This window comes from Phodopus roborovskii, unplaced genomic scaffold (assembly GCF_943737965.1).
Source record: "Phodopus roborovskii unplaced genomic scaffold, PHOROB, whole genome shotgun sequence".
Taxonomy (NCBI): domain Eukaryota; kingdom Metazoa; phylum Chordata; class Mammalia; order Rodentia; family Cricetidae; genus Phodopus; species Phodopus roborovskii.
The window spans coordinates 1,541,473-1,554,712 of NW_026126469.1; the positions used below are offsets into that span (position 1 = coordinate 1,541,473).

Sequence of the window (13,240 nt, forward strand, 5' to 3'; positions counted from 1 at the left end):
TATCACCCATACTCTCATTAAATAACCCCAATAAACTCACTAGTTTGCTAAATCAGAATTTGGTAGAATCAATACTTTGGTCTACCATTGCTTTCCTATCTTGGGTGAATACAAGTGTGTTTGTCTTTCTATAGACAAAGCTCACAGAACATTTTATTAGCTAACTGAGATGAAAAGGGAGGTCTTTGAATTTAGATGGTCAAGAGGACACAAAAAAAAAAAATATAAAAAATGATACAAGACAAAAATCTGTGGTTACTGTGATGGTTGACTTATTTGAAATACAGAGTCCACTAAACTTAAATCATCCTATGCATGTTACTCTGAAAATTGAAGCACATGACTAATTAAAGTACTATAAAAGAAAGGACAATGTGAAGTAAGCTAGGATGTGAGCAGAGAATTTGAAATCATTCTTATGTAGAGGACAAGAATTTTCTTACCCTCTGCTTCTGTGAGAGAGGGACTCACAAAGTCCAGGCTGGCCTTAAATTTACTATTTAGTTGAGGGTGGCCTTTAGCTGCTCTTCCCCTACCTCCATTGCCTGAGTGTGGAGATTGTAAGTGTGCACCATCACATTTATGGGCAATGAACACAGGACTTCATGAAAGAAAGGAAAGCATTCCACCAACAGAACTACACCTCCAAATCCTGCAAGTGCTCCAAACAGAACCATCTTCTACAATTCACTAGGAAAGAGAAGAAACACTTGTATGTTTTCTAGCCCTTTCGGAAAATAGGGAGTTGTTCCTTTGCCCATACACATGTGAACTATAAGAAGTGTGCTATTGTAGACACCAACAAACAGGTGCTATTCCAAAGAAGTGCTCCACAAATGTCACCATAGCAAAACCAGAAAAATGTGTCATCCAACCTGATAAATGAAGAGTTAGAGTTTAGAGTCTTACCAAGAGAAGTAATATGCATATTGAGCACTTTAAGTTCTCTCTAAGAGTCAAGAAAGGGTGAAGGAAATGACCAGGAAAAAATGGGGGGGGGGGGACCCACAGAGAACTTGGACTCAACTAAAGCATCAGCTTACTCCACAGAGTAAGCTTCAGCTGCTGAAACCTATTCCCTATGAATTTGTGGCTTTACTGATGTTACTATTGCCAATGTTGTTAAATTACATCACAAATAACCCCAAATACTAATCTATTCACTTTCATGCTTTGCTAATGCAAGCCTTACTTTTCCTTCAGCTCAATTTTCTATTTCCATTATTTACTCAGCAAGCCTGTGAGTGGCAGAAAGGTCCCTTAACCCACCACCCTTCTCAGAACAGCTACAATTATAATGTTCCCCAGGTTTGTGTTAAAAGCCAGAGATCTGAAGTGGAACAAAGGAAAAGGGCAATTTCCCACCCACTTAAGCTTATAATACTGTGAAAGGAAAAGGCCTAAGGAATTTTCTGCTCCTAAACAGCAACTGCCAACTAAAGCTGCTACAAATGTGATTCAAGGATACAGGCTCCATTCCAATCTGACAGCTGAACTTGGCAGTGTTATCCAAATAGTCCTGGCTTTAGTTATGAGGGTAAAGGGGTTATGGGATCTTCCTCGATGGTTATGGAGGATTACTGAGGCCAGGTAACATGTGGCAGGACAATGTCTGCATAAAGTCCTGAGAGGGCAAGAGGCTCTGAGAAACCATTTCGTGAAGCTTGAAAATGAAGCCTGAATTGCATTGGAGATCTCAAGATATTAGAGGTAACAGAGTCATGGGATATTGGCAAAGAAAAGCTGCACACAGGAATGGAATGAGCCCTCAGAGAGAAAGGATACTATAGATAGCAAATCTGGAAACATAGAGACATTATTATCCAGGATTTGGACTTTCCCTTGCTGGGTTTTGGTCTTGCTTTGATTCAGCATTTCTTCACTGGGCCTGAATTCCTCCCTTTTGGACCAGTAATGAAAACTCTATGTATTACAAGTACATAATTTCTTTTTTGATTTTACAAATAGATACAATTAAGAGCTTGCATTGAGTCTCAGAAGAGAGTTGGATTAGTTTTAAAAACAGTGTTGAGACTGTGAAAGACTATGTGGAATTTTAAAAGTGAACTGAATACATTTTGTATTATGAGGGCCAGAGAGTAGAATCTGGTGGTTTGAATGAGATTATCAGCCATAAGTCTTAGGCATTTGAATATTTTATGTCCCTGAGGGCAGGCTATGAAGTATCAAAAGAATCTAAGCATTTTGAGTTAACAGGCATACAAGACAACGTCTCCATGAAGTTAACTCACTACAACCACACAGAAAAAAGAGTTAGAAAACATTCATGGAAAAACTATGAGAATCCAGGATGTCTTCACTATCGTTTTATACTTGATATCTGCTTTATAAATCCTTTATCCCTACTAATGATAATTAGAAACGTATACTCCAATGATAAAACTTCTAATTCAGGAGTTAAGTCACTTTACTTAAGTGAAATGAACAAAATCTACCATGACCCAGAGCAATGAGTGCCTGAACAAGAGCATGGCAAATTTACAAGTGTGAGACACTGCAGTCTGGGGCTATCTCCTAGTCTTTTAATGAATATGGAAAGGCAGAAAACAAAAAGTAAAACTAGAAATACAAAAGAGGAGAGGCAATTACCACAAGCAGGTCTCACTGAAAGACATGTAGCAAGGGAAGTGCTCTGGTTCTGGACAGTTGCTAGGGAAGGCAAATATAGGGACTCAATAGCTAAAAACAACTTTCATATGAGAATTACCTATAAAAACATGAATTTTTAAAAGTAGAAACAATCTAATGTTTAATAAAGTCACCTTTTCTTAATAAATAAATACTTCCTCAGGGGCATCCCATGAAAGTTGTATATAGCAATGCTGTGACATCTCTGGCCACATGTTCACAAAGGGCCAACCAACCCCATTAAGTGTCTGTTCTTTCATACTTACCAACAGTCACCGTACCTAACCATTCCAGAGGGATCAGAACACACATGGATTCATCCTACATTCTGATCAGGAGTAGAGAAAGGCTCACAGGAACATCAAACATATGATGAGGAAGGCGGGTCTAGCACTGAACATGACAAAATAGTTGTGTACATGGCTAGTCATGTTAATCATGTCAAAAGACCAAGAATAATTTATTCTTTATTATGTTAAGGGAATAAACTTCAACAAAAAAGTTAGTCTTGTTACTGACCTTTTCATTTCCTGACAAAAGGATGTTATTTGGTTTTTTGATGTTTCATGTATGAGTCACATTGCAGTTAGCTATCATTCCATATATACTTTCCATCTTCTGGTTTTGTTGTTGTTTCCAGACAGGTTCTCATATAGCCCACAATGGCTTCATATTTACTGTGTATCCTAAGGCTGGCTGTAGCAGAAGTTTCTCATCAAGACTGCCAGTCACAAATAACAACATGGAGCTTATTATTAATTATGGAAGCTCAGTCTGACTTCAATACCCCAATCTCAACATTGGATAGATCTGCTAGACAGAAACGTAATAGAAAGCTGAGGGAATTAATAGAGGTTGTGACTCAAATGAACTTAACAGACAGCCTTGCCTACAGAGCTACTTCCAGGACAGCCTCCAAAGTAATACTCAGAAACCCTGTCTCAAGGAAAAAAAAAAAAAAAAAACTTTGTCTGGTCAGGAAAGCTGGATCACATAGTAAAGAACTTGTTACAAAAGTGTAAGAGTCAGTACCCCCAGCTCCTCCACAAGCTGGGGCATCTGAAGGACCTGCCCACACACAAGCACCTGCTCACACAATCAGCCAGGGCAACAGGTGCCACTACCATGAACAAATATATAATAAAGAGTAGGGAAAGATAAAGTACATAATGGAGAGATGAGAAAGAAAGAGAAGTGGAGTGTCTCATTCACTGTGGGGAGAGGTAGAACTGGAGATGCAGTAAGAGGTACCACCTGAAGCTATGTTAATGTCCTGGGGCAGCACTGCCATGGGGTTGGGGAGTAAGGTGCAAGTGATCTGAGCAACCTGTACTGCCACCTGAGGCCATTGTGATGTCTGGAACCTGCTGCCACTGAGGGCCATATCTGGTTCTGTGGTCCTACTGTAGCCAGGGTATGGATGCCCATGGCTGTGTTGCCACCAAAGGCCAAGTGGATGTCCATGGTCTAGGCTGAAACCTGAAGCCACTTTGAGGTCTAACCTCTGTACTAAGCTGTCCTTGCCCCTCTCCAGCTGCAGGAGAGCTGGACCCTCCCCTCACCTGAGCAGTGTGAGAGAGTTGGCATCCAGAGAAGGTGAGCACCTGAGAGCTGGCTTCACCCCTTGTCTGATGTGTAGTGGCTCCAGCAAGGGAGAAATGGTCCTGTGCTTTACTTGGTCTTCACAATTATGAGCAACATCAGGAAAAAGCAAGACGGTCTCTCACTGAACTTTCAGGCAGGTGGCCAACAAACCAAGTAACCCTCTTTTCTCTGTCCCCTCTCTCTCTGTGACAGGATTGCAGATACACATGTAACCAAGCCTGGCTTTCTACATGGCTAGGTGATAGTATCTGCACCTAGGTCCTTATTCTTAAGCAGTAAGCACTCTCATCCACTCAACTACATCTTCATCTCTGGAGAACTTTGTTGCTTGCTAGTATATTCAGCCAGGAGGAGAGAACATACACAAAAAATGAATTTTGCATAATTGGCAGTTCCAGGAAATGAAACTAAACAAGATCATACTGTAGCTGGTTAGCATATAAGTCTCCCACCAACTTGCCTTGAATGCTGAAGGAATATGTCACATGGCTTATCTTTCATGTGAAACACAAAATCTTCACTTAAAGATAGGCAAGTTATTAATGATACCTGTTTCTGAATATTCTCAGCCCAAGACTCACAGTGCAATGACCTCAAATATATCACTCAAAGTATATAGAACACTCTTGACAAATAAGTTGATAGAACATCATATGAAGCAAGACATTCTGAACTTTCCCACACATGCATGTGAATATGCAATGAGATGTCAGAAAAAGGTTTCTTCAAAGAAATTCAAATATTTAAAACCAAGTATGTTAGCTACATAAAGGATTATTGAAAAATCCATTTTAATAAGATGAGGTGAAGTCACATGTGTTCACCAATAATTTTGCTATCACTAAAAAGCAGATAATCAGACCAAGAGTAGCAGTGTACACCTTTAATGCTGGCACCAAGTAGGTGGAGATAGGTATATCTAAATAAATTTGAGGCCACCTTGATAAATACAGTGAAATCCTGTCTCAAAAACAAAGAAAGCAGATCTTTAAAAAGCTGATAGAAAAATACAGGCAGGCCCCATTCGTTTTTAAGTCTGTCTTTTCACATTTTAAAGACTAAGAGCTCAATTGTTTCCCATAAAAAGTATTTCTGGACTTATCAAGACAAGTTGGAAATCAAGTAGAAAAGAAAAAAGGATACAATCCAAAGACCCTAACCAGCTTTACAGCAAACTCAAGAGCATCTTTCAATAGGTAAAGAACCATCAATATATTTAGCCCTTCATCAAACCTGTGAAGAGAACAGCTCTGGGACTTAATGAAACTATATATGTTTGGGGAGAAAGGGGAGCAACTAAAGAACAGGTATTTCATGCTGAAGCAATTATTTGTGGCACTTAAAGTGAATCTTTACCAATTATAAACAGTGCAATCTCTCCTGAGACTAAATGCTACAAAAGTAGCAATATCCTGAAGAAATCTTTCCTTGGCAAAATTAAGAAAGCCATATTGCTGGAAGAAAACAAACAAAACTACCCCTTTTACTTTTCTGATATGTATTTAAACTGAAGTTATGAGAAACCTTTATTTTACAGAATATATCTTAATCTATTTACTACAATCCTGGAAACTATCTTTGTCGTGCCCATTAATGGCCTGCTGCATCACAGATGATGAGAGGTTTCTTCAAATCCTCTATGTGAGAAGGGAAGCATGTGGAAGTCAGAAGCCAATCTATGGGAGCTGGTTCTCTCTTTCTATAATGTGGGCTCTAGGAAGCAAACTAATGTGAACAGTAAGCACACCGTACCAAGATTTCATGGAATCAAGAAAGATTTCAAACTGAAATCCTCTCCAAATATTTCTAATGAATGTTGAATTTATTATTTTATTCTAAAGAATTTTAAGTATAGAATACATCATACAAAGCTTACAATACATGATATTCAAACTCCCAATAAGCGCTTCTTTGATTCCTATGAAAAAGTTTAAATGATGGAAACTTTTGGTAAACATCTGGGGTTTTGACAATTCTGTTCACTTGTAAGTCTTGAATGTATTACCATGAGTCTAATGAATCTTTGCATAAATGAATGGTACCACATTTAACGTTACTTATGAAACCTTATGTTTAAAAAGATAACATCCAAGAAATAAACATGAGAATATGACACTGAGTTAGCCTGTCTTACTAAGAAATTATATTTAGTCTATCTATATATCAATCTGATGAAGCATCATTGCAATAAAGGACCTCTTTCTTTTCTAAGATACATACAAATACATCAATAATGCACATAGGAACATTTTCCCTTGCATTATCTCACCAAGGATAGTTGTCATTATTTTAATATCAAAGTTGCTTTATGAATTTCAAATTATAATCCCATTAAAATATTTTCCTTCTCTTTGTTCCTTTTTAACATTTCATTTATCTGTTCTATGTTTGGATGAGAACACATATGCAATCCCAACTCTGGAAAAATAAAACTAGTATACCACCATATAAGATAAAGCAATCCTGACAGTTCTTGACACTAATTTGTATGATACAAATTTATGAAATCAATTTCCTGTGAAAAGGGTAGGGTATGAAAGTCATATTACATTTATATCTCTATTAGCATAAATTAAAAGAGGTCACTAACAGTCATTAAAAACTGATGCCAGAGCTATGTCAGAAGGGAAAGAAATAATAATGGCCAATAGATAGGAAGTTCTGATGTGGGAAATGTTCACATTGTTCGCACTGAAAAGTCATCAACAGTTTACAGTGCACCTTGAATGACGGAGAATAATGATTCAGTCTTTGGATTGAGTATTTTTGACTACTTTTAAGCACCTGTGTATGAAATTTCCTGAAGTAGCTATCCAGATTGGTAAACTTTTTTTTTTTTTTTTTTTTTTTTGTTGTTGTTGTTGTTATTTGATTTTGCTTTTCAAGACAGAGAATCTCTCTGTTGTAACAGACCTGGATGTCCTGGAACTTACTCTATAGACCAGGCTGGGCTCAAACTCCGTATGCCTCTGTCTCCCATGTACTGGGATTAAAGTTGTGCACCCACCACTGACATGCTCAGATCAGTAACTTCTAAAAATTTCATTTTTTGAGTAGGCATCCATTATATTTTGTTGTCTTTAAAATTATTTTGCCTCTATATTGAAAGCATTTTTTATATACTAATTTTTTTACAGCGGTTATACAATAAGGATGAAGTAGAATATATGGCATTTGCAAATGTTATAACAACTGATAACATTTTATATCAGTACACTATCCTTTTCTGTGTGTGTATATGCAGGGTTCATGTGTATGTTCATGTGTGAGACAATATGTTTCACTGAACCTGGAGCTCAATTATTTAGCTAGACAGATGGGCCAGGAATCCTCCTGTCTCCTTCTCTCCAGAGCTGTGATTACAGGTCCCTTTCTGAATGTACACTAGAGACCTGCACTGTGATAGATCATCAGGATTGCACAGCAAAGGTTTTACCAACTTAGCCAGCTCCTATGCCCCACCAAAACAGTTTTCAATTATATTTTGAAAAGTATCCCTCAAAACAGAGACTTTCAGAAAGAATTTTTTAAGTCACAAAACACTAACAATCACCCTCATATATTTTAATGTAAGCAAAGATTTTTTTTTTACCTAGAATATTTGTACCTACTATATTAGATATTTGTGAAAATCTTACCTAAAGGTGTCATTTGGTAAGAAACACATCGATGTCTCCACAAAGAAATGGCAGATCTCTCTCGATTCTGCAGTTCTTTTAATCTTTCTGCTAGGCCACCTCTGTTTAATGAATTAAAGTATACTATGTTTAAATAAAAGAAAAGGTCCTCATAACAGCTGCAGCTTTTACATTTCATACCCCCGACCAGAAAGAGATAAAACAAGGAAAACTGTATTGCATTCTCTTTCTGGGCATCATTTTCAATTCCTCATTTTCTTAGGTCTATTTCCTGATTCTCACCAAAACTGGACTGCTATTACAGTCACAGAATTTTCAGTTAAGTCAGTATGATTCCCTTTGTACACTTTGTTAATTTGTTCACTCCTCAAATGTGCTGTGCATTTACTACCTGCATTTATCACTTGAGGTAGAAAATGCTGCATCCTACCATGCAAATAGGGATTTGAGGGGGAAAAAGGGAAGGAGTAAAGGAAAGAAGGATCTATGGATTTCTTAAATTACTTTCCTCTATTTCATATACCCACCTCATCTAAATTTCTAAATCTGAAATTTACAAAGTACCTCTCTCCATTAATTCATGCCGAAGAATCTACCATCAACTAGCTTAACTCCTAATGTGTTCAATCAACCACTTCCCATTCAAAATATGTTGTCTCTATTACTTCATTTCTAACACTGTAACTACTTTACTTCCTGGATGACAATCAGTCTTCACCCAGAACAGACAGAGGCTTACTACCGTGTCTCCTGCATACAAAACATGCTTGGCATACAGAAGGTTTTCAATAGAGTTGGGAACATTATGTTCTAGAACGGAATAATCATCTGCACCATTAAAATCATTCTAATATCAAGCACAACATCCTTCCCACACACTTCATTCCTAGTAACTAAACGCAGAACCAGACATATGCTAAACAAATACTATCACTGAGTTAGATTCCTAGTTTCTGGATTTTTGAGATGAGACCATCCTAGTCTGACTTCAAATTCACCAAATCACCTAGGCTTGTCTTGAACTACAATCCTACTGCTTGTAGTATGATTAGAGGTGTGCATTATCATATCCAATTACCATTCTCTTCTGAAGCCACAACTTCATTTGGGACATTGTTGGATTCAGAATGGCGTGACTGTGACTATCTTGAGTCATCATGTCTACCCAGTATTACTAGAGGGTTTCACTTATGGTATTTCTCACTGTGATACAAATAAACTAAACCATCAGAGTGGTATATATAGTTGTATAACTGGACCTATCAGCACCAGGTATGCATTTGATGTCCCTGATATTAGCTTCATACTGCCCATGTCCCTCTTAGCCTGTATGAGGTCATTTTCATCTTGACCATTTAATAAGCCCTTTCCTTTGACTCAAATCACAGAATCCCACTGGTCTTCCTGCTGTACACAACCACACTTCTGCCACTAAGTCACTAGCTGTACTCTGGGTAATTGTGGATCTTTCTTGTTCTTTGGTCTCATGACACTTTCCCGGGTTTTTGGACACTAGAAAGGGTTGTCCTAGAATAAAAACAATATGAGAATGGATATAAATTTTCTCAGAATAATGCAAGAATTTCATCTTTGCAAATACTGTTTCTGGAAATACCAGATTCTAGGGACTAGATTCCTTTCAAGACATAATCAGCTAAGTCTTTTCATCCAGAGTATGAGTTTTAGCATCAGTTCTTTCCTATGTGCCATCCACTCTTTAGCTACTTGCTCTCAGTCTGCTATGGAAACAGTGTTAATAAACTCATCATCCTCAAAACAGTGCCTTCTTTCCACTGTGATACATTCTCCTGGAGCTCTCTGCCACTTTTAGTTTAAGGCACTGGGGGACATAGGTTCCTTCTCATTCTTGTTGCCCCCTCCCCAGAAACAGGAACATTATTTGGTTCCAATTTATAACAAAGACACCTTGTGTGATACCTTGTATGACATGAGGTTGGGGCGTATTTCTGAAGGCTCCTGCAGACTAAAGACCACCCACTGATTAATACACTAGTAACAAGGATTTTTCATCCACTGTGGCTCTCCTCAGCCATATGGGGTATTTTTATCCCTCAATCAAGGCTCTCTTCTACTTTCTTACATTTTTAGGCATTAATTTGGCCACTCTCTCTCTTACCATACTCATGCCATAAAGGTAAACTAATGGACACACACACACGTATGTGTGTGTGTGTGTGTGTGTGTGTGTGTGTGTGTCATACTTGATAATGACACAGTGATTCACCTGTCTTTATCTGAATACCAACATTTAATAAAACTTCATAGCCAAACAACACATCTTCACTAAGGAAACCAGTCATATAAGATAGTCATGACCAAATTCACTAATGCTCCACTTAAATGAACAACTTCTTAAACTGGCTCCTGAATGGGCTCACTAACTGTCTATCAAAACCAAAATTTTATTTTATCAATTTTCTTTCTCAATAAAACATGTACCTTAAAATTAAAGTCTCAGTTGATATGTTAAAGAAAGAAAAGAACCAAGGAAAATGAAATTACAAAGATGACTTAACCTTAAAAACTTCTTCTTTGTTGCTGAATTTTCTGTAGACTTGGGAAACTTGGCCATGTATTTCTGGGGTGTGCTCAATATGGGCTCAGTTGAATTTGCACCTGAGTCAGTCTGTCTGTTCAAAGACTGTCTTGCATCTGATTTGAAATCCACTTGGTATTTGTGAGGGGATTCTGAATCAATGAACAGGGCATTCTCTGGGTCATCTTCTTTGTCACTATCTGATGAATACTCCAAAATTTCTGTAGAAATTGGCTGGAAAATTAAAAGAGATGTAATTAAATATTCTTCATTTAAGCCCACATGTATATATGGTTATCACTGTTTTCACAAAAAAACCTTAATACTCAAAAATAAAGATATGAATAAGTTAAACTAGTTGCAAGCCAGACATTAGTTTATAGACTCCATCAAAATCAACCTAAGTGGTTGTTTTGTTTTGTTGGTGTGTTGTTTTAGTTTTAGTTTTTATCATCCTTCACAAATTAATAGCACGTGCCATATGTACTGGAGTACATTCAATGTGAACTAGTAACATACCTGAGAGTCTAAAAGCAGTCATTACCTGACACTCACTGGGGGAGGTATTTCTTAGCTTTTAAATTTTAATGAAGAGGTAACATTCACTATTTGTCGTGAACCAAATATAAAAAGACACTGTCTCTTTAATTATAAAGCATTTTAACTCAGCAATGGAACCTCTAAAAGTAAATATGAAAACTTTCCTTTTCTGACACAATTTCAATATATTTAATAGAGTTGTTAGAAATCTTTAACATAAACAGGAATTATTTAAGAATGTGAGAAGTTGCCTATCATTTCTTAAATTATTTCTTTCTTATTTCGCTCAAATTTCTGAACTTCTAAGATTATTATTAAAAGTGGAAGAGAAAACTGAAATTTGGATCATAAGGCCATCTTGTAGGATCTAATACTTTCTTTTGATGTCTTCTGTCTTTGATGTCTTCTGTCTGCTCGGACACACACTAAGTGTGCTGGATTATAATGCCAAATAGCAACAGGCCAGAGTCATCTGGGAAGAACAAACATCGGCTGAAAAACTGCCCTATGTAGCCAGTGTAGCACTTTCTAATTAGTGACTGACATGGAAGCACCTAGCCCGTTGTGGGCTGTGCCACTCCTGGTTGGCATTCTGGGAGTGTGGAAGAAAGCAGATAGAAGGTCATAGGCAGCATTACTCCACAGCCTTGTGAGCAATCACCACCACCACCACCACCACAAGGACTGAGCAGAGTTCTCTATCACTTAGGTACACTCTGTGTACTCTTCATCAGAAACTCTCCACAGCCCAGGTACACTATAAAGTGTAATTCACCAGCCAGAATTTTAGGCTTGCACCCTCAGGCATGGCTGAGAATTTTTCTTTAGAATGAGGATTTCATTTCATCCTAAAGAAAGATCTCTCAATCTCAGTTCTATTGCCAGTTGGAGCTAGACAATATGAATGCCAGGTACTGTGGAGTATTTAGTAACATCCCTGCCTAACTTTGCCAGATGACAGGAGAATGCTAATGTGGCATGGCAGGCGACTGTAAGACCTTATAGAAAGAAAGGTGACATAGATGAATTATTCGGATCTGTTCAGATATTGGACTGGCATATACTCAGGGTTTAGCTATGGCTACTGCTTTACAAGGGACTTCAGTTAAGAATATGTTACTTCTACAGAGAATTCAAAGCATAGGGAGGAAGAAAAGCACAAAGCCTTCTGAAGGTTGCTTTGGATGTGATCAGAAAGGACACCAGGCCAGGCAGTGTCCTGACAAAGAAGTAAATGGAGAACCTGGTCTGTGCCCAAGATGCAGGAGAGGAAAACATGGGGCAAATGAATATAAATCTAAGAAAGATGCTCAGGGGAATCCCTTGCAGGGAAACAACCTAGGGGGCCCACTTCAGGCTCCAAAGACAAATCTATGGGGCAATTCAGCAACAGATTCCTCCTCAGGGAAATCCATTCAAGATCTCTGCAGAGCCACGTGGGAAATGGACTGGACCTCTGCTCAATCGCTCGCGTGATTTTGACCCCAGAGGATAGGGGTGCTGGCTCTTCCCACTGGCGTTTATGGTCTGTTGTCATGTGGCACGGTAGGATTGATATTAGGGAGAAGTAGCACAACCATGTAGGGAAGTTTCATTGCTCCTGGAGTGATTGATGCTGATTTTGAAGGGGAAATAAAGGTTATGACTCATTCTTCAAATGGAATAAATCTCAGTGGTAAAGTTAGGCCAGAGACTTGCTCAATTGATCTTACTCCCTCAGGTGAAAACAAACAACCAAATTAAGAAAGATAAGAGAGGGAGATCTGGGTTTGGCTCATCTGGTGCATATTGGTTACAAGCCACAGATCACCTTGTATATAAAGAGCAGAGCCTTTTCTGGGTTTATGGACAAGGGTGTGGGAAGTCAAGTTATTACTGCCAGTCAATGGCCCTCAACATGGCCAAAGATTGTGACCATTAAACAGCTGCAAGGGATTGGTCAGACTCAGGATCCAGGACAGTGTAGCAATGAACATGAATGAAGAGATGAGGAAGGTCATGAAGGGACTTTCAGCCATTCATTGTTCCTCATTTACCTGTAAATGTGTGGGGCCCGAGATGTTATGGTCCAAATGGGAGTATATTAATATAACTCTAATGCAGCCGTAACTAAGCAAATATTCCAGCAGGGAATGTTACCCAATCAAGGACTAGGCAGGGAAAATCAGAGGAGAATTTATCCCATCTTGCCTAGTAAGAAACATACCAGAGCGGGATTAGGGCATTTTTAGCAGAGGTCACTGAGAAAACT

General features: G+C 38.2%; 1 protein-coding gene across 3 annotated transcripts in view; it reads right to left on the bottom strand.

The window, feature by feature from the left end:
• Spidr (scaffold protein involved in DNA repair) overlaps positions 1-13,240 on the bottom strand; it is a 217,360-nt gene that overhangs the window by 137,617 nt on the left and 66,503 nt on the right. For all 3 annotated transcript variants that reach the window (XM_051190979.1, XM_051190978.1, XM_051190980.1), the window contains 2 exons: positions 10,430-10,683; positions 7,893-7,993 (listed from right to left, as the gene is read on the bottom strand). In XM_051190979.1, coding sequence (XP_051046936.1) covers positions 7,893-7,993; positions 10,430-10,683 — 355 coding nt within the window. The remainder of the gene's footprint in view (positions 1-7,892; positions 7,994-10,429; positions 10,684-13,240) is intronic.